This window comes from Cololabis saira, chromosome 24 (assembly GCF_033807715.1).
Source record: "Cololabis saira isolate AMF1-May2022 chromosome 24, fColSai1.1, whole genome shotgun sequence".
Lineage (NCBI taxonomy): Eukaryota > Metazoa > Chordata > Actinopteri > Beloniformes > Belonidae > Cololabis > Cololabis saira.
This window is the reverse complement of record NC_084610.1, coordinates 26,939,333-26,964,947: the sequence shown is the minus strand read 5'-3', so window position 1 is coordinate 26,964,947 and position 25,615 is coordinate 26,939,333. Positions and strand designations below refer to the sequence as shown.

At 43.0% G+C, this 25,615-nt stretch overlaps 1 protein-coding gene across 1 annotated transcript; it reads right to left on the bottom strand.

Annotated features, from left to right (window-relative positions):
* Positions 1-360: 360 nt before the first annotated feature.
* Positions 361-22,658, bottom strand: LOC133424959 (NLR family CARD domain-containing protein 3-like). The gene is made up of 9 exons (XM_061715561.1): positions 22,493-22,658; positions 17,032-17,164; positions 7,213-7,291; positions 6,402-6,609; positions 3,889-5,647; positions 3,405-3,578; positions 2,178-2,348; positions 1,659-1,705; positions 361-1,528 (listed from the first exon to the last, which is right to left on the bottom strand). Exons 2-9 carry the CDS (start codon positions 17,118-17,120, stop codon positions 996-998), a joined length of 3,060 nt encoding a protein of 1,019 aa, XP_061571545.1. The 5' UTR covers positions 17,121-17,164; positions 22,493-22,658; the 3' UTR covers positions 361-995.
* Between the last annotated feature and the right edge of the window lie 2,957 nt (positions 22,659-25,615).

The window sequence follows — 25,615 nt, the reverse complement described above, 5'->3', positions numbered from 1 at the left end:
CCGACCAATCAGAGGCGCGGAGGGTGGTGACGTCCCCGCCCCCCGACCAATCGGTGGCGAGGAGGTGGTGACGTCAGAAATAGTCCCTTCTCAGCCCGCTTTCAGAACCTCACTGAAATGGTTACAGAAAAAAGTACCGCCTTGGAGCGGCTCTACTCGTCTCAGCCCTAGTGCGAAAGCGCAAAACGGGTAGAACCGAGCTGAACTGATACTAATGCAAAAGCGCCATATGTGTCTTCATGCTCAGTTGAAAAGACGAAAAGAAAACTGACAAATGCGCGCGCGTCAAGCCTGATTTATGGTTCCGTGTTAAATCGACGGCGTAGCCTACGGCGTAGGATACGCAGGATCGCGCACCGTAAGTTCGCATCCCTGCGTATCCTCCATCCGTAGGCTTTGCGTTGGTGCAACGCGGAACCATAAATCAGCCAGTGTCCGTCACTGATCTGCTTCCAGCGCGCATTTTCCTGCAGCAGCAAGACGCTGAAGTAACCGTGGATATTCGCAAGTGGTTCAGCACAACGACACAAACAAGTTTACAGGACTGTCTCAGAAAAAAATAGAATATTGTGATAAAGTCCTTTATTTTTCTGGAGTCTAAAAATGTCATACATTCTGGATTCATTACAAATCAACTGAAATATTGCAAGCCTTTTATTATTTTTAATATTGCTGATTATGGCTTACAGTTTAAGATTAAGATTCCGAGAATATTCCAATTTTTTGAGATAGGATATTTGAGTTTTCTTAAACTGTAAGCCATGATCAGCAATATTAAAATAATAATAATAACAAGCAATGCCTATTATTTATCATGAAACCTCAATTCGGAAGTAATGGGCGTAGCTCGTACCCAGCACTTTTCAAACCTTACTCAGGTTTATGGTAAATGTCCCCAGCACTTCTGAAATCAAACTGACGCCCATGTGTACAGACTCAACTATCTGTCCAACAGAGACAGTTTCTCTGACAGGAAGACACTCTGGAGACTGAACTCAACACAGAGACACTGAAGAACCAGAACCCAACCAGATCCTGAACCCAGGATAGAGAGGTTCAGTGAATGTGGTGTTGAAGGTGTGGAGGTGGATCAGTCTGTCAGAGGACACGCTGTAGAAGGACAGAGTTCCAGCAGGAACGTCCACGTACACTGCTACTCTGTCAGAGACTGAGAAAGAGGAGGAGGAATATATTCCTCTGTTATTGTGACAGACCCAGTACTGACCATCACCAGAACAGTCCAGACTCCAGGAATGATCGTTCCTTCCAAACCTACAGCCACCAGAGCTTCCTTTCCTTCTGATTCTTCTGTAACTCACTGATACAGAAACTCCTCCTCTCCTCTGGACCTCCCAGTAACAGCAACCCGTCAGAACTTCTCTACACAGCAGCTGAGGACAGGAATCAAACCTGTCTGGATGATCAGGATATGACTGATCCTCCTCCACACACGTCATCTTCCTGTTGTTGTCAGACAGTTGGATGTGTTTGTAGACTGTGTTTGTGTCAATGGCGAGTTGACAGGAATCTGATGGAGAGAACAAACAACCCAGCTGCAGTTATTATTGATCTGTTATTGATAATTGATGGACTCACGAATGAGTGATGTGTCAGTGTGAAGATGGTTGAATGTGTGAATGAAATAAAAACACACTTACACTTCCACAGACCTGGTGTCAGAAATCGTTGTCCAGCAGGCTCCACCCTGGAAGGAGGAGGGGGGTCAGACCAGCTCAGTCTCTCTCAGCAAACATGGACATTACATGGCTCTCACACACGGATGAAGGAACAGTCCAATACTTGGACAGATGCACTTGAATGCAGCATCTCTGAAGTTCTGTCCTGTGGTCGTCACCTTCCAGCACAGTCTGAACACATTCTTTTTATCTGGTTTCATCTCTGCTGAATCAGCAGCAGGAGGAGACCATGTCATGGATGAGTGAAGGTGCAGCTGTTATTGTGCTGTGACGGGCCTGGAAACCACACTGCTGTGGTTCTGGGATGTTTACCGGGTCAAGAATGGTTCAGAGTTGTGAACTGCATCTATCAGCTCTGCTGCAGCACCAGATGAGCTGCAGCAGCTCTGTCTGCTCAAAGATCTCTGTTCAAAGCCAGAGAGCCACAAAGATGATGTCCACAACACCATGAAGAGTCCAGCACACTGATGTCCTTCCTACCTGAGAGTGTCCAGTCTCCAGCGGGGATCCTCCAGTCTACACAGAAGCTTCCCTGCTGACTCCCCTGGATGGTTGTAGCTCAGGTCCAGCTCTCTCAGGTGGGAGGGGTTGGAGCTCAGAGCTGAGACCAGAGAAGCACAGCCTTCCTCTGAGATCAGACAGCCTGACAGCCTGCAGACACACAACACAACACAACACAACACAATGAGACTGAAGCTGAGTCTGTCCTCGTGTTCATCTGATGATGGAGCTGAAGGAAAAGTCAGAGGATCAGCAGAAACACTGGAATTCACCCTGAATCCAACAAATGTTGCTGAGACGTTTCAGCCTGAACTAAACTTGTGGATGAACATCAACATCCAAAGAGTCCCACTGCTGCTGAGGCCGACAGCATCCAGATGTGGAGAGAGAGACGTGTGAAGAGCATCATGGGACCTGGTCATGTGACCTCACACTCCATGACTGACGTGTCTGTCCTCAACACTTTAGTGAGTTTTACAACCAGATAAGTCAGCTGTGTTTAAAGATCACTTTAATGATCTTCATTTGAGCTGAATAAACATTTGACTTTCTGACTCTTTTCTCAACCAAACAGCGTTTGTGTTTTCAGGGAAGTTGTTTGGTCTGAAATGTTCTGAAGTCTCCAGAAACAATCTGCTGGTTTCTATTCAAGGCCAAATGATCAGAAAGGGATCAATGGCAGGATATTGATCAGTCCAGCACCTTGTGGACATCCAGACACAGACTGAGTGGAGGTCAGAAGAACAGACACTTCTGCTGCTGAGGTCGTCACCATTTGACAGTTATTGTTGCTCCAGTTTGATCATTTTATGGAAACTAATTCAATATTAAATAGGAAACATTTCAAAGTCTGACATAAACATCTTATTTGAGAACTTTAATTGATAAAGAAGAAATCATAGTAGAGAGGGGAGCTTAGAGATGTTCACATGTGGAGAAACCTGTTGATACTCTTCAATTAAAGGAAAAAAAAAACACCCCTGATCACTGAAATAACCTGAAACTGACTAAACTCCAAACAGACGTTTATGTGGACTTGGTGGAGCTCTTCTCCTCGATCATCATCCTCACACAGTTCTGACCGACTCTCTGTAGCGCTTCAACCCGGTCTGGACCCAGTTACAGTTATTAAAACTCCCATCAACAATCCTTCAATATCAACCACAGTTCTAACGGTCAACAGTTGAACACTTGGTGGATTCTGACCTGAGAGACTCCAGGTGACAGTGTGGACTCTCCAGTCCAGGACACAGCTTCTTCAGTCCTAAATCCTGCAGGTCGTTGTTACTCAGGTCCAGTTCTGTCAGACTGGAGGACTGAGAGCTGAGAACTGAAGACAGAAGTGGACAGATGTCCTCTGAGATGTTACAGCCACTCAACCTGCAGAGGAGATAGAAGAGAAATAATGAAGTAATTTAAACATTGATTATTTAATTCAACAAATGAATGAATCATAGAATTTAAATGAATACGGATCAATTCAACTATTAATCAATAAGTGTTGCTGCACTACAGTCTTGATCAAAGCTGCATTTCTCTTCTCTGCATGTACATTTTCCTGGGATGAATCATTGAGGATAACTGGTCCCACATGAACCTGAACATAGTTGAACAGTGAATTTAACTGGTTTCCTCCAAGAATACAACATGTGATTGTAACTAAAACAGATGTGTCCGTGTTTGTCCTTACACAACTTTCTTGGAGGCTTTGACCACCGGCAGCAGCCTCCGTAGAGCCTCCTCTGAAGCTGAGTATTTCTTCAGGTCAAACTCCTCCAGATCTTCTGATGACAGTAAGATGAAAGCCAGAGCCGACCACTGTGCAGGAGACAGTTTACCTCTGGAGAGACGTCCAGACCTCAGGGACAGTTGGACCTCCTCCACCAGAGAACCAGCGTTCAGTTCATTCAGACAGTGGAACAGGTTGATGCTTCTCTCTGCAGACAGATCCTCACTGATCTTCTTCTTGATGTATTTAACTGTTTCCTGATTGTTCTGTGAACTTCTTTGTTCTGGTTCCAACAGACCTTGTAGGAGAGTCTGATTGGTCTCCACTGAAAGACCCAGGAGGAAGCGGAGGAACAAGTCCAGGTGTCCGTTGGGACTCTGTAAGGCCTTGTCCACAGCACTCCGATAGAGGTCAGTCTCTGTGTTTCTTTGTTCCTCCAGCAGGTTGACTCCAGACTTGATGAAGGTCAGACGGACATGAAGAGCAGCCAGAAACTCCTGGACACTCAGATGGATGAAGCAGAAGACCTGGTCCTGGTACAGGCCGCTCTCCTCTCTAAAGATCTGGGTGAAAACCCCCGAGTACACTGAAGCCTCTCTGACATTGATGCCACACTCTCTCAAGTCTGGTTCGTAGAAGATCAGATTTCCTTTCTGCAGCTGCTCAAAAGCCAGTTTTCCCAGAGACTCCACCATGTTCCTGCTCTCTGGACTCCAGTGTGGATCCGTCTCAGTTCCTCCGTCATACTTGACCTTCTTCAGTTTGGCCTGGACCACCAGGAAGTGGATGTACATCTCAGTCAGGGTCTTGGGCAGCTGCCCTCCCTCTCTGGTCTCCAGGACGTTCTCCAGGACCGTAGCAGTGATCCAGCAGAAGACTGGGATGTGGCACATGATGTGGAGGCTCCGTGATGTCTTGATGTGGGAGACGATCCTGCTGGTCTGCTTCTTATTTCTGAACCTCTTCCGGAAGTATTCCTCCTTCTGTGGGTCAGTGAACCCTCTGACCTCCGTCACCATGGAGACACACTCAGGAGGGATCTGATTGGCTGCTGCGGGTCGTGTGGTGATCCAGAGACGAGCAGAAGGAAGCAGGTTCCCCCTGATGAGGTTTGTCAGCAACACGTCTATGGATTTGGACTCTGTAACATCAGTCACGTCCTCATTGTTGTGGAAGTCCAGAGGAAGTCGACTCTCATCCAGACCGTCAAAGATGAACACGACCTTCAACTCTTCAAAGCTGCACATTTCTCTGGTTTCACTGAAGAAGTGATGAACTAGTTCCACCAAACTGAACCTTCTGTCTCTCAGCACATTCAGCTCTCTGAAGGTGAATGGGAGCAGGAACTGGATGTCCTGGTTGGTTCTGCCTTCAGCCCAGTCCAGAGTGAACTTCTGTGTTAGGACTGTTTTCCCGATGCCGGCCACTCCCTTCGTCATCACCGTTCTGATTGGTTCATCTCTTCCAGGTGGGGGTTTAAATATGTCTTCCTGTCTGATGGCTGTTTCTGCTCTGTCTGGTTTCCTGGAAGCTGATTCAATCTGTCTGACTTCATGTTCATCGTTGACCTCTCCAGTCCCTCCCTCTGTGATGTAGAGCTCTGTGTAGATCTGCTCCAGAAGGGCTGGGTTTCCTGCTTTAACAATCCCCTCAAACACACACTCGGACTTCTTCTTCAGCTTAGACTTCAGCCGCTTTTTACAAACTGCAGCAAAAGAACCTTAATAAAAGTGGAAAAAAGAAACAAATTAGTGTTTTATAAAGTCCAACTTAATTCTATTAAAGAATCAGGATGTGAACCGACACTGATTGACTCTAACGTTATGATGAGCTGTACAATACTGAGTAGAATAACTTTCACCACCAAAACACCTCTGAACCTTTAGGAGGTGGAAGTGACAAGAACATCTGTGGTCCTGGAGTTTCTAGTACCAGGATGTTAGCAGTACAGCCCTGATGAGTTGTGGGTTTGTGGGTTGTTGTGTTCTAGTTATTGTTGTGGTGTCTGTGAAGTGGATTGTTCAGGTTTAGGATTTGAAAACACCAGAAGATGATCTGATTCAATAATCTGCAGAACCATCAAGACATTCTGGAGTTCATCAGGATTACTGGAAGAGGAAAACCAGGACTAAAATATTGCAGTTATCTTGTGGTCTTGGTAGGATAAACATGTTTATTGAGGTCCACTGCTGTCCTGTACAGGGAAGGTGCTACTGTAGGGGGTGCTGGGACCATTTGGGGGCGACTGGACTGCAGAAATATTTAGCTGGGTGTCAATGGTCAAAATAACCTTCATCTGGATCAGGAATGCAGATCTGATTCCAGCAGAACATTGTTGGAACAAGATGAGCAGAGTTCCTCCCTTCATCTTTCAGTGGGTTTAATGTTGTGGCTTATCTGTGAATGTTGTTCATCTCCTGAGGCATTCTGGGTCATTTATCCAGCAGCTTAAATGTTCAGAGAAATCCTCTTACTGCTCTGCAGATGCTCAGCCAGCTCCTCCTGCTTCATTCTCCTCAGGAAGTTCACTGTGATCTTCACAAACACCTCTCTGCTGCTCCTCTGCTCTTCATCCTCACCCTGCAACAGATGCTCTAGGGATTCTGGGTAATCTGGACTCAGACCCCTCTGGATGTTCTTCAGCTCGTTCTTCACAAACAGGACAATGTTGTCCTCCAGCAGCTGGAGCAGAAGACCACATGAAGGACACAATCAGACTGAAACCACAGAGACAAACATCAGGTCGATGATGGACAGACTGACAGTCCACTGGTCTCCAGAGACCAGCACGGAGACAAACATCAGGTCGATGATGGACAGACTGACAGTCCACTGGTCTCCAGAGACCAGCATGGAGACAAACATCAGGTCCATGTTGGACAGACTGACAGTCCACTGGTCTCCAGAGACCAGCACGGAGACAAACATCAGGTCCATGATGGACAGACTGACAGTCCACTGGTCTCCAGAGACCAGCACGGAGACAAACATCAGGTCCATGATGGACAGACTGACAGTCCACTGGTCTCCAGAGACCAGCATGGAGACAAACATCAGGTCCATGTTGGACAGACTGACAGTCCACTGGTCTCCAGAGCCCAGCATGGAGACAAACATCAGACCCATGTTGGACAGACTGACAGTCCACTGGTCTCCAGAGACCAGCATGGAGACAAACATCAGGTCCATGTTGGACAGACTGACACTCCACTGGTCTCCAGAGACCAGCATGGAGACAAACATCAACAGAACAGATGGAGAAGCAGTTGTTGTTCATGTACAGACCAGAAATATGGAGTCCAGCTGTGTCTGATGCTGCTGGACAGACGGACCACTGGGGGACTCTGAGATCTGCTGGTCCACTCTGTGGAGGAACCAGGAAGAATTAGCTCACATCATGTCTGTCCTGACAGAAACAAACACCAGCTGAAGGTCCATGAAGTCCTGTTTGGATGAGGACAGTCCATCAGAGGACTGGTGGTGGTGAATGTTTACTAGTCCTGCTGATCCACCGAGAACATGTGACCTCAGTGAAAAGTTACAACAAGATCAGGAACATGGACAACTGATGTAGACATGAAGCAGCTGAGGAACTCTGGATTATCATCAGCATCAGTCCTCTGGAAGGTAAGCACGGGCCGAGGCGGCGGAGTCGCAGTAATTTATAACTCCAGTCTCCAAACAAAAACTGAACATAATAACACTTTTGAAAGCCTCACGCTTAGTCTGAAATTTCCGAGCTGGAAATCAGAGAAGCCAGTTGTGTTAGTGGTAGTGTACCGGCCCCCTGCTGGTGCTTATCTAGAGTTTCTGTCTGAATTTTCAGATTTCCTATCTGGATTATTGATCAGTACAGATAAATTCATCATAGTGGGTGACTTTAATATTCATATGGATGTTGAAAGCGATAATCTTAAATTAGCTTTCAATTCTCTTCTAGAATCAATGATTATCTCACAAAAAGTGGACAAACCAACGCACTGTTTTAATCATACTCTCGATCTCGTTCTCACCTACGGTGTTGAAACTGTTGGTGTCACCTGTAAACTCCCTTTTATCCGACCATCATTTAATAACGTTTGAATTTAATATTGTCGATGTTGAAGTGCAAAATAGGAGGTACTATTTTAGCAGATGTTTGTCTGATGAAGCTATTGCTAAATTTAAGGAGGCCATTGCTCATCTTACAACAATGGAAAATAGTGAAGTAGTAGAGGCCAGTGACCTGGGTTCTACCTCTGATGTTGATTTTCTTGTTAGTAACACTGCTGATTTCTTGCATTCAGCTTTAAATGAAGTTGCTCCTTTGAAAAGGAGGGTTTCCAACCATAGGAGCTTAACTCTCTGGTATAATTCAGATATCCGCATGTTGAAACGAAACGTGCGTAAAATGGAAAGGAAGTGGTACTCTTGTTAGTCTGTAGACTCCTATCGTAAATGGAAATATATTCTAATAGTATATAAAAAAGCCATTCGCAAAGCCAGAACAGCTTATTATTATTCAACGGTGATAGAGGATAACAAAAGTAACCCACGTTTTCTGTTAAGCACTGAAGCCAGGCTGAGAAAGAGTCACAACTCTGTCATTCTCTCATTCCTCTCTCATTCCTGCAGCTCTCAGTAGTGAAGACTTTATGAGCTTCTTTAACAGTAAAATCGCGCCGGGGCGCCCATGGAGGTACGGTGGGGCCTTGGCCCGGCTCGGAGGGCCGGCCCCCGTCAACTGGATGGCCGGTGGGGTAGCGTGGGCATCCTTCCAGGGCCAGCTCTGCTGGTCCTGCCTCCTGGGTTCGGACTCCGCTCCCCCTCCTTCCCCCCCTACACGATTCATACGCACATAGGCGAAGGGGGGTCCGGGGCGTGGGGGACATTGTCCTGCGTGGCCCGGCACTCCCCGCCTCACAACACTAACAACACTGTAGACACTGCACATTCAAGATTTAATAAATACATTTAACAAGGACACTTAGCTCTGGAGGGGGGGGGGGTGTCATTGTCAGCTTGATACCCTGTCCTCCCCGTCCATGTTTTTATGGCATTAATCACATGCACTCAACACCAGGGTCGGGAGGGGGGCCCACACCACCTGCATTCCCTCGCCGGCCTGGGATAGGTGGGTTGCGATGCCCGGGCCTGGCGGGGCTCGCCGTGCAGCCTGGGGTGCCTTCTGGTGGTGCTGGACCCCCCCGGGGAGGAGGAAACGGTGCTTGACCCCCCCGGGGAGGGAAACGGTGCTGGACCCCCCCGGGGAGGGGGAAATGGTGCTGGACCCCTCTGGGGAGGGGGAAACGATGCTGGACCCCCCCCCCCGGGGAGGGGGAAACGGTGCGTGATTCTGCGTCTTTGTCGGTGAGAATGCGGTATGAAAGTGTCCTGCCATGGAGGATTTGGGCCTCCATTGGCAGGAAAACAAAATTTTATAATTTATTAATATTATGTTAAACAAATATGGTTATTAATATTATTATTATTATTATTATATTACTATCATTATGTTTTATTTTTCATTTTTATTATCATTATTGTGTCTAGTATATTATTATTATTATTATTATTATTATTATTATTATTATTATTATTATTATTATTATTATTATTATTATTATACAGTAGATATCGGATAGATGAATGGGATGCCTGGGTCTGGGGCCCTCCGTTGTCGGGCCCGCGCGGGTGTCGCCCTGTTTGGGTGTTCCCTCTCTCCGGGCCTGTCTCCGGTCCCCCCCCCGCCCCCCACTTCAGGTGGAGCTTTGATACACACACACACACACACACACACACACACTCACAATCACACACACACACACACACACACACACACACACACACACACACACACACACACACACACACACACACACACACACACACACACACACACACACACACACACACACACACACACACAGTGTACCTGGGCACCATCTTCGACAACCTCCTGAAATTCTCTGCCAACACAGAGGAGATTCTCAGGAAGTGTCACCAACGGCTGTACCTCCTCAGGAAACTAAACTCCTTTGGAGTCAGCACTCACATCATGATGACTTTCTACTACGCCTTCCTGGAAAGCATCATGACCTTCTCAATGACATCCACAGACCACCCCCCCCCCCTAGTATGGACTACTCCATACTCTGTTAAATTGTTTACTCGACTGTCGACACTTTACATTGACACTTTACACTGTATATTCACACTTTACACTGTCACTTTACACTTTATATTTTATTTAAACCACAGTCACTCTATTGTACATTTTTTCTGACATTGTTATATTTATATATTTTTTTGTACATTTTCTCTTTTCTTTGCACATTTCTTGTACATATGAGACATGCCCCACTTATCTGTTTATTTTATTTTATTTCTATTTTTTATTATTCTGTTTGATACCTTCAACGTTTTGCTGCTCAGTTGCCTTGAAATTGCCCCTCGGGGATAAATAAAGTTTTTCTGAATCTGAATCTGAACACACACACACACACACACACACACACACACACACACACACACACACACACACACACACACACACACACACACACACACACACACACACACACACACACACACACACACACACACACATACACACATACACACACACACATACAGCCACTTAGTCATATACATATACACACACACATAGCCACACACACACACACACATACACAGCCACACAAACATATACATACCCACACACACAAATACACACCCACATACGCAAACACACATAGCCACACAGACATGTACATACACACGCACGTATACACACACACACACACGCACGTATACGCACGTACACACACACACACACACACACACACACACACACACACGTTCACCTGCATCCTTGCTCTGTAGTTTTTGGGGTTAGTTAGCGGTAGCTTAGCTCAGACCGCGTTCGGATCTCAAGATTTGGGTCGATCGCTGCTCGTGTTTTCGGTCGGCTCCGTGTCGGTTTTGTGTTTCGGTTGTGGTTTTTGTTGCAGATTTCCAGTGCTTGACGTGAGGCCTCCGTGTGTTCCTGCTTCCTGGATTGGCAGTGGATGTCACATATGTATGTGTTGCAGTAATTAAACCTTTACTCAAAAAACCTTCTCTTGACCCAGACACTTAGCTAATTATAGACCAATTTCCAACCTTCCATTTGTATCTAAAATTCTGGAAAAGGCAGTTTCAAGCCAGTTGTGTGACTATTTGTATAGAAATTATCCGTTTGAAGTCTTTCAGTCAGGGTTCAGAATGCATCATAGCACAGAGACAGCACTGGTTCGAGTCACGAATTACCTCCTTATGGCCTCAGATAAGGGATTAGTGTCCATACTGGTTCTACTGGACCTCAGATAAGGGATTAGTGTCCTTACTGGTTCTACTGGACCTCAGTGCTGCTTTTGACACTGTAGATCAGCATTTTACTGCACAGGTTAGAGCATGTTGTTGGTATTAAAGGGACAGCTCTACGTTGGTTTAAATCATATCTATCTGACAGGTTCCAGTTTGTTCATGTACATGAGGTTTCTTCAGAACAGTCAAGGGTCTGTTATGGTGTTCCGCAGGGTTCAGTGCTAGGGCCGAGCTTGTTCAGTTTATACATGCAGCCGTTGGGAAGTATAATCCAGAATCACGGCATACACTTTCATTGTTATGCTGATGATACGCAGCTCTATTTGTCTATGAAGCCGGATGAAACAGAACCGTTAGTTAAACTTCATGCATGTCTTAGGGACATCAAGGACTGGATGTCCAGAAATTTCTTGCTTCTAAATTCAGATAAAACAGGTGTACAGAGCTAGATGGCAGAGTCTGGAAGTCAGGCTCTGTTGAAGGGGCTGACTGGACAGACTGCCACCGGGATGGCTTTGCGCACCTTCCATGAGAGAGACGCAACAACTGTTTGTCTGTTTTGGAGGTGGCAAAGACAAAGAATAGATATTTCCTCACAAAGACTGTTACACTGGATATTTGCGAGTACATTACCCAGACCTATGGTGTGCCCAAATTCAGAGCGCACAGAGCGCACAGAGCGCACAGAGCAGAGAGCGCTTTACCACCTTGGTGGCAAAGCTGTATTCTGGGGTGCCAATGACGTGATCTGTAGTTTGCATTATTCGTTTTGGAATACTCAATTTAGATATACTGCATGGGATTTGGACTCAGAATAATGGCTGTACACAAGTATTTACAGCTGATAATGAATCACTGTGAATACATCAATGTCAGTTACGTGTATTGAATGCATTTACCCCTCCCAGTATTTAGCGCGTTCTGCCGGGTACGCCCCATATTGATTATTCATCAGGGCAAAAGTACTAAATGAATAGCTAATAAATATAAAAGTAAGCTTTTACAAATCTTACATGAAAAATCCTACTAACCTAAATGAAGAGAAATATATTTCTTATAAAAATAAACTAACACAGATCATAAGAAAGCGCAAAAAAAGTCATTACACAGAACTCTTACAAGCTTCACAGGGCGACTGCAGGAGGTCTTGGGATGTGTTAAATGAAGTTCTCAACAGGAGACTTAAACCCATTACTCTACCTGATCTTGGTGATGCCAAAGCTGATCTTGCACATAGTTTTAATACTCATTCTGCTTCAATAGGTGTAAATCTGTCTAGGAAGATCAGTCAACCCCAGGGTGTTACTTTCAAGCAATGTCTTTCTGGTAGCTACATTTACTCATTTTACATGAAACCAACAGATGGTACTGAACTACTCAAGATCATTATGGACTTGAGGAGCTCATACACCGCTGGTGTAGATGGAATATGTAGTAATATCATGAAAGCCATTGCTAACATCATGGTAGAGCCACTGGCCCATTGTATTAATCTTTCTTTACTTACTGGCACTGTACCCAAAAGGACCAAAATAGCCAAGATAATTCCCATTTTTAAATCAGGTGACCGCAATGATATGAGCAACTATCGGCCCATATCAATTCTACCCACTTTTTCTAAAGTAATGGAGAGGGTGGTATACAATAGACTCAGTGGCTATCTTGAAAAACTAAATATTCTTGTTCCCTCCCAATACGGTTTCAGAAAAAAGAGCACAACCTGTATACAGGAGCGACAGCTGTCTTGGAAGGAACTGTGGCAAACCGACCAAGGGAAGTTGAACTTTCTCTTACGCTCGGTGACTGACCTGTTGCCAACACCAAGCAACCTGAAGATGTGGGGCAGTGAGGAAGACCCATCCTGCAATCAGTGCAGAGCAGCCTCCTGTACACTGAACCAGATATTGACTGGTTGTCCAAAGGCGTTGGCAGAGGGACGCTACAGATGGAGGCACGACAAGGTCCTCACGGAAATCGCCAAATGGGTGGAACAGCAGCAAGTCAAAGCAAACAACAAGCAGGCCCAACAGCCCAAAGTCATAACCTTTGTGAGGGAAGGGGACAAGGTTCGTAAGAACAGCACGGCGGCAAATAACCCATCTTTTATCCTGAAACGCACCACCGACTGGGAGCTGAGTGTGGACCTGAAGAGGAAGCTTGTCTTCCCACAGGACATGGCAGTGACCCCGCTCCGACCAGACATGGTCCTGCTATCCATGAGCACGAAAACCATCATAGTTGCTGAGCTCACGGTGCCCTGGGAAGAGAGGCTAGCCACGTCCCATCAACTGAAAAAAGCCAAATACCAGGACCTGATCGACAAAGCGGTTTTGAAAGGGTGGCACGCAACCATCTTCCCCATTGAAGTCGGCTGCCATGGGTTCCCAGCAAAATCGGTGCACTACTTTCTCCAGAGGGTTGGGCTGGAGCCCAAACAGCTGAAGAAAGCCACCAGGGACATAGCCGCAGCAGCCGAGTCCAGTTAAAGATGGTTGTGGCTGAAGAGGGCCCACAGTTGGAACCCTTCTGCAGGTGAAGGCTAGTCAGTCTTTGCTGCCCCACTCAGGCGAGGTGTACAGGTTAAGGGGCGAAACACCTGTGAACCTGAGATCCCTGCTGACGATGCAGAAGGGTTTCCAACAATGTGGATGCTCCGGAGAATACCATCTCAGAAGATCTGCATCACCAGAGTTTGTGTAGTTCCTGCAGTTACAGCTTGTGGCAAAGCATTTCAGATGTTTACTTGACCGTATGGCAATACTTGACCTAATAGAACAAATTCATGACTGCATTGATGAGGGAAAATATGGGGTTGGTATTTTCTTGGACCTATCAAAAGCCTTTGATACCATTGACTTTGATATATTGCTGGATACATTACATCAGAGGTATATCAGAGGTTTGGCACTTGCATGGTTCAGAAGTTATTTATATGAGCGGGAACAGTATGTCCATGTAAATGATCATAACTCTACCTGTAAGCCTATAATCTTTGGGGTCCCCAGGGTTCCATTTTGGGGCCACTCCTATTCATCTTATATATAAATGATTTTGTAAATTGTTCTAAAATATTTCATAAAATAATTTTTGCTGACGATATTCATTTGTTTACATTACACAGAAACCCACTTATTCTAAAAGTTATAGTAAACTCTGAGTTAACCAAAGTGGACTCTTGGTTCAAATGTAACAAACTGTCATTAAATGTCAGCAAAACAAATTTAATTTCATTCAAATCAAACAAAAAGTTTGTCCACACTAGTTACTGCGTATTTAAAATAAATGGGCACAAAATAAAAAGAGTATATGCCACTAAATTCCTGGGGGTCCATATTGATGACTCTCTCAATTTTAAATGTCATATTGACCATCTTGTAAACAAACTGTCCAAGTATGTTGGCTTCTACAAGATCAGACACTTCCTTCCTCTGTCTGCCCTTCTTACTTTGTGCAAAACTCTCTTTGAACTTCATCTCAACTACTGTAATGTGATATGGTGCAACACCTTCACAAGCCATCTTAAAAAACTAGTATCTTTGCAAAAGAAAGTCATACGGGCCCTATCTTGGTCAGAGATAAATTCCCCCACACGCCCTCTATTTCACCGCTTTGAGTTGCTAAGACTGGCTGAGTTAAACATTTATCATAATGCTTGTTGTATGTTTCAAATTGTCAACAGGCTCAACCCTAGACTTAGTAGTCTTGTGCCAATCTCCAGTCCTCAGCACACATATCAAACAAGACTCAAACCACTCATATTAGGGAAATGTCGCCGACATGTGCGTGCCAGTATGAGTGTTGTTTGCAGGGGCCGCAGATTTGGAATAGGATTGATGAAGGTGTTGCGTTCTATCTCCAAGCTTAAAAGACAACTAAAAAATAATCTATTACTAACCTATATATAATATAAAAGGCTTCTTCATGGACTGCTGGGATGTATGTGTGTGACTGTATGTGTATGTAATGTTAAGTATGTATGTTAAGTGTTTTTTTTGTGTGTACTTTGTATGCATTTATCCATCACCATCTCTTTACGGATGGTAACTGCTTATACCATTGACTGTACCACTACCCTTATATGAACTATGGGCAGGAGCGCAGCTTGTGAACAGGCAAGGCAGGCAACTGCTTGGGGCCCCGAGTTGTTGGGGGGCCCATGAGGCCCAAAAAAAAAAAATGTTTTTTTTTTTTTTTTAATAATTACTTTTATTACAAAAGTGTTTCCTATCAGGGGTTTTGAGGACTAAAAAAGTATTGAAGGCTGTTTTTACTGTACAGATCTCAAAATGTGGTAACCGTAATGACCACACCCTCCTCCTTAAACAAACATAGGGCAATTATCAATGACATCTCAGTAGCCAGTAAGAAACCTCCCTCAAGGGCCCCCATGTCGTCATTCCCATGATCACGGCCATCCACCTGTACGCAGTGTAAAAAAAAAAAAAAAAAACTACACACAGTGTCGTGTGCACATAATTTAACGTTAATTCTGGAAGTTTTAAATGGAGCCGATTCGGCTCAGCCGAAAGTGACGAAAAATGAACAGGAGTAGTTATCCGTCCGGCAGTGAAAAGAGGAAGAAAAAAAAGGAGGACAAAGACAGAAGAAAGCAAGACAGTGGTAAGTGGAGCAGATAACTACCGTTAAACAGCAAAACTAGCGTCAGACCAGTGTTAAGTTTATTGACGTTTTTGGTTAGTAGAGCCAGCATTCCTCTTAAATTGATAACATATGTCATAAAACATATGTCGTAAGGATTCTTTATGACAATATACTATGTTTTTTTTTGTCCTGTCAATTCCATCAATATCCACCTCCCGTGGGACACTGGCCCCTCCACCTCCTGCCTCTCATAAACAGGACACACAACCAACGCCACCTCTGAGTACCTGTGAGTTCAATACATTTCCCTTTAATTGATAACAAATGTCATGCCCTTCAAATATTATTTATGTAAACATTTACCCATTTTTTTGCATGTTGTGTTTTTATTGTCATATCAGCTCTGTCAACGTCCACCTCCAGTGGGATACTGGCCCCAGTTCAAAACATTTAACTTAAATTTATAATATGCAATACCATTTAAATATTTTTTATGACAACATATATATGTTTTGTTTTTTGTCATGTCAGTTCTCTCAACATGCACCTCCAGCGAGACAGCAACACCTGCTCCAGATGAAGATGGCACTGTTACCAGTAAAAAAGCTTTGAGCATGTCAAATGACCCTGCACAATGGCCATGTGTCCTAGGCCATAATGAACTGTGCCACACATTACCTGTATGATGAGTTGGCATGAACTCCAGATGATATATATATATATATATATATATATATATATATATATATATATATATATATATATATATATATATATATATTACTGTTTATATTCGTTGTTATTTAAAGTATTTAATTGTTATTTTTATTACAGTGTTGTTATTTACAGAAACTTTACTGTGAACATTTGGAATAAAAAATTAAATTTCATAAAGTTTTCGTTGGTGTCAGTTTATTATAACATAACGGTGATGAACGCTGGTTTGAGGGGCCCCCTAGAAATGTTTGCCTAGGGCCCCAACAGACCCTAGAATCGCCTCTGACTATGGGCACCCACCTATAAGCTTTCCTAGCTTCCTTGGGGGTCCATTCACTCTACCCACTTAATTCGATTGTATTATTATAACTATTGTTATGGTATTGTGAATAAATTCAAACTTCAAACAAACTAAAAAAAAAAAGAGGCTCATCTCACCTCTGAGCTTTGCTCTGACTCTCATGTTTCCCACACAGAGAGGTTTTAGAGGGAGAGACTCCGTCCTCTCCGTCCTCACACTGGTCCATTCTGCTGAATTCACGTCCACATCAGCTCACACACACACCTTTACCTGCAGAGGAAACACACATCACTGGTGTTGGAGAGAGATCAGCTGATCCTGCACTGGTTTGCTCCTCTCTTTAGTGTTTATGTCACTTGAATGCAGTCAGAAACCAGTGGGAGGTGGAGGAAGTCACTGATACAGGCGTATCTGCTGATCCGGGCTGCTCTCAAGCTTTCTCTCAGAGCCTTTTCTCATTTTCTGTTTCTAAGATTAAAACATTAAATCCTGTGACTAACAGTTTTACTGCAGAAACAGGAAGTTGAAAAACTTAAACAAGAGACTGGGCCTCTACGTGAGTCTGGTTCCTGTAAATGTGAAGTAGCTCAGAGGTGAAACTGTCCTGCAGAGACACGTGTCCTCCTCCTTCACAGCCTCATCACACAACACTTACACAAGCAGCAAACCACTTCCTCCAGAAACCACACTTTTTTTTGAGAGGCTCCACAGGAAACAGCAGTCTGACTTTAACTCTGGAGACGACAGCTTCATTCCAGGAAATAAAAACACCAAAGTTTGATCGATGAAGAAAACTAATCATTGGCTGATCATCACAGTGTTTCTCTTTAATAATAAAACCATTAAAAATGTTGTCATTAACAATCATCTAGATTTGTCTTGCAGGTAAATCAGAAGTGAGAACGAGTTCCTACCTTCACCTGTTAGAGTCAAAAGACAAAGTTCAGGAGTGAGGGTTAGAGGCGGAGTGGGGGGTGGAGCGAAAGCTTTAGATTATTGCGTAACCACGGTTCTCTGAGTAGCATGAGTGAGTGTCTCACATTGGGAACGCCCTCGGCGTGACCTCATCAGAAGCTCCTATTACATTCCGCCAGCCAGGATTGGCTGAAGCTAAGCACGTCAGTGTCAGGGAGGGTGGAGAGACCCTCCCTTATAAAGAGACCTGACACTGAGCTGCACGTTATTCAAAAACTCTCACTTCCTCCTCGCTACAAAAGAGGAAGGAGGGTATTCTGGTGAGACACTCACTCATGCTACTCAGAGAACCGGAGTTACGCAAGTAACCTAAAGTTGTCTTTCATAGCATTCGTTCCGTGTCTCACATTGGGAAAATACTGACTCGCGGAATGCTGGGCAGATGTTACCCGAGTGGCATCTGAGCAGGTGCTATCGGAGGACCCACTGTCCCGGGATGAGCCCTGCTAATGTTTAACCACACCAAGTAATAAATGAGCCCATGGAGAAGCTGTAACATCGAGCCTGTAAAACCTGCCGAAGGTGTGTGGAGAGGCCCAGGTTGCTGCTGAATGGAGACCCCTCTGAAAAGGGCCCATGAGGTAGTGAGACCCTCTGGTAATTGCAAACCCTTGACAGTGTAAGCCAAAGCGATAGCTCCCACAATCCAGTGAGAAAGCCGCTGCTTGGAAACTGGCTTCCCTGACTGATTCTTTGCCCAAGACACAAAAAGCTGGTCACTTTTCCTACAGCTTTTGGATCTGTCCATGTAGACACATAAAGCCTGCACCGGGCACAGCATGTGTAACCGCCGATGCTCATCTGAGAGGAATGGCGGGAGGTAGAAGGACACAAGATCAATAGGGGAACATGACCCTAACACCTTAGGTATAAAAGCCGGGTTAGGCTGTAAGGTCACCCCTGTATGTCCTGAAAGGAACTTCGTACACTCTTGGTGTACGGAGAGAGCATGAATCTCACCCACCCGTTTTGCTGAAGCCAAAGACAGCAACAACACTGTTTTTAAAGTCACCATTTTTAAGTCCACCTTGTCTAGTGGTTCAAAAGGTAGGGCTGAAAGGGCATCAGTGGGAAGGTCCCAGGATGGTGTCAACGGTTTAGACACCGGGAGCTTGCAACACGCACCCTTCATGAAACGGCAGATTAAAGGATGCTGTCCCACCGGTTTCCCCCCAAAACTGATATGACAGGCTAAATAGCCGCCACATAAACCTTAATAGTGGAGAAAGCCTTCTTTTTGTCCACCATGTCTTGTAAGAAAGCCAGGATCACAGCCACAGAACATTGAAAAGGAATGTCTTGTGAGCCCGAGCACCATTTCTCAAAACCCGACCATTTGTTCCCATAAAGGGACCTTGTCGAGGGAGCCCTGGCACTTTGGATAGTCTCAATCACACCTGGAGCAAGGCGGGCGGATTCTAGATTCTAGACAGGCCACGCCCACAGGGCCAGCCTCTCCGGATGAGGATGAAATATTTTCTCCACGCGCTTGCGACAGCAAGTCCCTGCGTATTGGCAGAGGCCACGGGTCCTGACAAAGGAGCCGGGTTATCTCCGCTAGCCAGTGCTTCACCGGCCCGCAGGAAGCTATGAGAATCTTCGACAGGTCCTCCTCTCTCACCCTGGCTAGGGTTGGGGAAATCAGCACTATCGGGGGGAATGCGTACAACAGAGCAGGGCTCGCTGGCGGTGGGTTGCCTCCCTCCTACTTCTCCCCTCTGTGGGGTTGCTGGTGGCCTGGGTTCCGGGTTCTTCCTTGTCGGCCCCTGGTCTCGCGGGTGGCGGGGTTGCTCCCCCCCCACTATAGATACACTTCAGGTGGAGCATTGATAGATTTTTTACGCACACATACATGCACACACATACACACACGCACACACACACACACACACACACACACACACACACACACACACACACACACACACACACACACACACACACACTCCCACACACACACACACACACACACACACTCCCACTCCCATACCCACACACATACATACACATAGCCACATAGACATATATATGTATGTATTCATACATGTACACAAACGCACACATAGCTACACATACACACACACACATAGCTACACATGCACACACACACACACACACACATAGCCACATATACATATACACGTGTACATGCACACATACAGCCACTTAATGTCCACTTAGTCATATTTATATACACACACACACACACACATAGCCACACACACACATACACAGCCACACAAACATATATGTACACACACACACAAATAGCCACACAGACATGTACATACACACGCATGTATACACATACACACACACACACACACATAGTCATATACATACATGCACACACACACGCACACACACACACACACACACACACATAGACATACACACTGGCTTGTTCACCTGCATGCTTGCTCTGTATTTTTTGGGTTTAGTTAGCGGTAGCGGTAGCTTAGCTCAGACTGTGATCGGATCTCGAGATTTGGGTCGATTGCTGTTCGTGTTTTGGTCGGCTCCGTGTCGGTTTTGTGTTTCGTTTTGTGGTTTTTGTTGCAGATTTCCAGTGCTTGACGTGAGGCCTCCGTGTGTTCCTGCTTCCTGGATTGGCAGTGGATGTCACCCCCCCCCCCCCCCCCCCCCCCAAAAAAAATAATCACTGGGTTTGTATGTGTGTATATATGTGTGTATATATGTATATATATATATATATATATATATATATATATATATATATATATATATATATATATATATATATATATATATATATATATTGCATATGTATGCATATATATATATGTATATGTACTAAATACAGTAAAAATGCACATACACTTCAGGCTTTTACCGGCATGGTATCAACCATTAATATGTGTGCAGAAAAGGTAAAAAAAAAGAGTTCAAAGAGTTTCTAACACTGGTGGGTTTCTCTTTATATGCAAAGTAACCTCGTATTCAGCAGGACAGCTGAAGCTTTCTCTCAGCGCCTTTTCTCATTTTCTGTTTCTAAGCTGAAAAACATTACATTTTGTGACTAACAGATTTTTACTGCACAAACAGGAAGTTGAAAATCTTGAACAAGCAGAAAGAGACTCGGCCTCTACGTGAGTCTGGTTCAGGAAACAGCAGTCTGACTTTAATGCTGGAGACGACAGACTCATTCAAGGAAATAAAAACACCAACGTTTGATCACTGCGGTCCAGCAGCCGTCATTCGTTACGTGGTAAAATCAGCCGATCCTAGATTTTCATGTGCGCTCCTATTTCAGTCTTTACGGTAAATGAATGAAAGCGGCTCAGAAACAGAAATATAAAGTACTGAGTTTGAGATAATGCAGATAGGTTTTTTTCATATACCCATACTTCCACAGTAATATTTACACGCTCTTACTGTAAAATAAAAAGATGAAACACCTTTCATTTAAGATCTAAACTTCAAACAACTAACTTTTCTAAAAAAGTCAGTCGCCTTTTTTGCTTCAGGTTCTGTTTTGCAGTTTTTTATATATAAAAATGAATACTCCCATAATTTCATCCAATGCCTCATATGGCCATCTTCACAACTACAATCACTACAAACATGCTTAATTTCAAACAATGTTACTGTAGAAATATTAAGGTGTAAACTTCAAATACTACTTTTCTACAAAGGTCAGTCGCCTTTGTTGCAGAGACTGTAAAAGTGAATTCTCCCATAATTTCAGCTAATACCTCATATACCTCTCTCTTCAGGACTACAATCACTGCAAGCATGCTTAATTTCAAACAATTTTACTTTACAAATATTGAAATGTTAAGATCTAAACTTCAAACTTTTCACTACAGCAAAACAGAACAGAAAAGTAAAGTGTTTGAAGTTTAGATGTTAATATTTCAATATTTGTACAGTAAAACTGTTTGAAATTCACTGTGCTTGTAGTCATTCCAGTTGTGAAGAGAGGTATAAGGCATTGGGTGAAATTATGTGAGAATTCATTTTTACAGTCTCTCCAACACAGAACTTGAACCAAAAAAGGCGACTGACCTTTGTAGAAAAGTAAAGTGTTTGAAGTTTACACTTCAATATTTATATATTCGTACAGTAAAATTGTTTGAAATTCAGCATGCTAGTAGTGATTGTAGTTGTGAAGAGAGGTATATGAGGCACTGGGTTAAATTATGGGAGAATTCATTTGTATAGTCTCTGGAAAATAGAACCTGAAGTAAAAAAAAGAAAAGTGTTTCATCCTTTCTTTTACAGTAAGAGTGTGTAAATATTACGGTGGAAGTTTGGGTGTAATCAAGGTAATGAAAGATATATATGAAAAAAAAACATCTGCATTATCTCAAACTCAGAACTTTATATATTTCTGTTTCTAAGCCGCATTCATTCATTTACCGTAAAGGCTGAAATAGGAGCGCACATGAAAATCAGGGAGCGGCTGATTTTACCAGGTAAATAGGAATAACGGCTGCTGGACCGCAGTGTGTGATCGATGAAGAAAACTAATCATCGCGTTGTTTCTGATCAATAATAAAACCAATAAAAACGTTGTCATTAACAATCATGTAGATTTGTCTTCAGACATAATAATGATCAAAGTTTGCAGGTAAATCAGAAGTGATTCGAAGTTCCTACCTTCACCTGTCTGAGTCCAAAGACAAAGTTCAGGGGTGAAATGAACTTTTAAGTATTGATCCGGTTATTAGCAGCTGTTCTCCGTGCTCTGATCACCTCGGCAGATTTACTTTAGGTTTAGATTTACTTTCACTCTGACCGAGAGTCTCGTCTGCAGCAGCCGCTTGTGAGAGTTTCCTGGTTCAGAGCGGCCGGTACGTGTAGTACCGGCCGCTGCCACTAGGGGGCGGAGTGTAAACTAAAAAATCCGGGAAGACAACTGATGATGACTGTCAGATTGTTACACAAAATGAAAAGGTGATTGAACGAGTTTCAGTCTACAAATACCTGGGATTTTATTTGGATGAAAATCTGTCTTTTAAATACCATATTGAGTTTCTTACAAAGAAACTCAGGGTTAAACGTGGTTTCTATTATAGAAACAAAAGTTGTTTTTCCTTTAATGTTAGAAAAAGACTGATTCAGCAACTTTTGTATCAATACTTGACTACGATGACATCTTATACATGCATGCAAATCTCTCCTCCCTGAAAATGCTGGATTCTGTGTATCATGCAGCTTTAAGATTTGTAACAGATTTAGGTTTTCGTACTCATCACTGTAGTCTTTATGAGAGTGTTGGCTGGTTTTCTTTGCACAATCGTAGATGGGAACACTGGTATTGTTTTCTTTATAAAGCCATCTTGTGTGACTTGCCCCCTTATTTGTGTTCTCTCTTGGTTCCTAAAGTCACCACCAAAAGCTGTAGTCTCAGGCACAATAGATTGATAATGTACACTATTCCTCGTACAGAAATATTAAGGTGTAAACTTCAAGTACTACTTTTCTACAAAGGTCAGTCGCCTTTGTTGCAGAGACTGTAAAAATGAATTATCCCATAATTTCAGCTAATACCTCTTATACCTCTATCTTCAGGACTACAATCACTACAAACATGCTTCATTTCAAACAATTTTACTATACAAATATTGAAATATTAAAAGTGAACTTTGAATAATTCCTGTTTTTGACAGTTCAGTTACTGCAGTTTCACTTTAAAACCAAGTGGATAAAAAACTCTGAGTGTGACCCAGTTCCCCAACTCCAACAGACACTTTAGGACTAAGAAGCTTTAGGAATATTATCTCCGGCTGGGTCACCAAGATTCAAGTAATTCCTGACTAAAGTTAGACCTCACTTAACTTCTGTGCAGTAACTATAGCTTGTTTGCACCACAGGGTGGCGCTATAACAGATCTATAACAGATCTATGACAGATCTATAACAGATCTATGACAGATCTATAACAGATCTATGACAGATCTATAACAGATCTATAACAGATCTATAACAGATCTATAACAGACCTATAACTGATCTATAACAGATCTATAACAGACCTATAACAGATCTATAACAGATCTATAACAGATCTATAACAACAGATCTATAACAGCTCTATAACAGATCTATAACAGATCTATAACAGATCTATAACAGACCTATAACAGATCTATAACAGACCTATAACAGATCTATAACAGATCTATAACAGACCTATAACAGATCTATAACAACAGATCTATAACAGATCTATAACAACAGATCTATAACAGATCTATAACAGATCTATAACAGATCTATAGGAACAGATCTATAACAGATCTATAACAGATCTATAACAACAGATCTATAACTGATCTATAACTGACCTATAACAGATCTATAACAACAGATCTATAACAGATCTATAACAGATCTATAACAGATCTATAACAGATCTATAACAGATCTATAGGAACAGATCTATAACAGATCTATAACAGATCTATAACAACAGATCTATAACTGATCTATAACTGATCTATAACTGATCTATAACAGATCTATAGGAACAGATCTGTAACAGATCTATAACAGATAGATCTATAACAGATCTATAACAGATCTATAACTGATCTATAACAGATCTATAACAGATCTATAACTGATCTATAACAGATCTATAACAGATCTATAACAGATCTATAACTGATCTATAACAGATCTATAACAGATCTGTAACAGATCTATAATAGATCTATAACAGATCTATAACAGATCTATAACTGATCTATAACAGATCTATAACTGATCTATAACTGATCTATAACTGATCTATAACAGATCTATAGGAACAGATCTGTAACAGATCTATAACAGATAGATCTATAACAGATCTATAACAGATCTATAACTGATCTATAACAGATCTATAACAGATCTATAACTGATCTATAACAGATCTATAACAGATCTATAACAGATCTATAACTGATCTATAACAGATCTATAACAGATCTGTAACAGATCTATAATAGATCTATAACAGATCTATAACAGATCTATAACAGACCTATAACAGATCTATAACAGTTCAGCACCACGGACAGCTCCGTGCTGCAACGCGGCGCTGTCCGTGGTGCTGAAAGAGAAAACCCTGGTAACACTTTACAATAAAGTACAACATTTAGAGTAGGCTAGTTACATTATCATTATCATTATTTTGCTTTGCAAATAAATGAATCTATTTAAAGCAGCACAATGTAACTATCAGCTTTTGTTGAGTTTGGCGCCTCTTTTGGACAAAAGCGGTAGTGCTTTACCAGAAAGAACTACATTTCCCATGAGCACCAGCGCGTACTGCCGGAAAACTCCTGTCCCCGTCGCTGCATTTGTTTTGATGAGAGAAGACGGGACGGACTTTCAAAACCACTTTTCTGTTTTCAGCGGTCGTTTGCAGGATGGATAATGAAGAGGTAATGTATCTATTTTTGGCTAAACAATATAATATGACGATGTTGAAAATCACTAAGTTCATATTGGTTTTATTAGCAGGTTTCCTGTGTCAGTGAGATCATGCGCCCTACAAACTACAAACGCTCTGGTTTTGTTCTACTGCATCTTTTTCCTGTCATGTTTTTTAGAGGGACTTAGTCATAAATTAGTAGTCCAACATACTTACTGACAAAATAAAAAAATACTTTATAACCTCTGAATAACTGAATGCCCATTCCTTATATTTTGCAGATCAGCCCTGCACAATTTTACAGTTCTCAGGAAAAATACTAGAACCCAAGACGAATCCCCTGTATGTGAAAACTTT

Bases quoted from the DNA above. Each gene is read 5' to 3' on its own strand.
- LOC133424959 (XM_061715561.1), bottom strand. From the start codon at position 17,120: ATGGACCAGTGTGAGGACGGAGAGGACGGAGTCTCTCCCTCTAAAACC. The intron at 5,648-6,401 runs GTAAGAGGATTT...ACTTTTATTAAG, and splicing joins GGCTGAGCATCTGCAGAGCA to GTTCTTTTGCTGCAGTTTGT. The intron at 3,579-3,888 runs GTAAGGACAAAC...TCTCCTCTGCAG, and splicing joins AAAGCCTCCAAGAAAGTTGT to GTTGAGTGGCTGTAACATCT.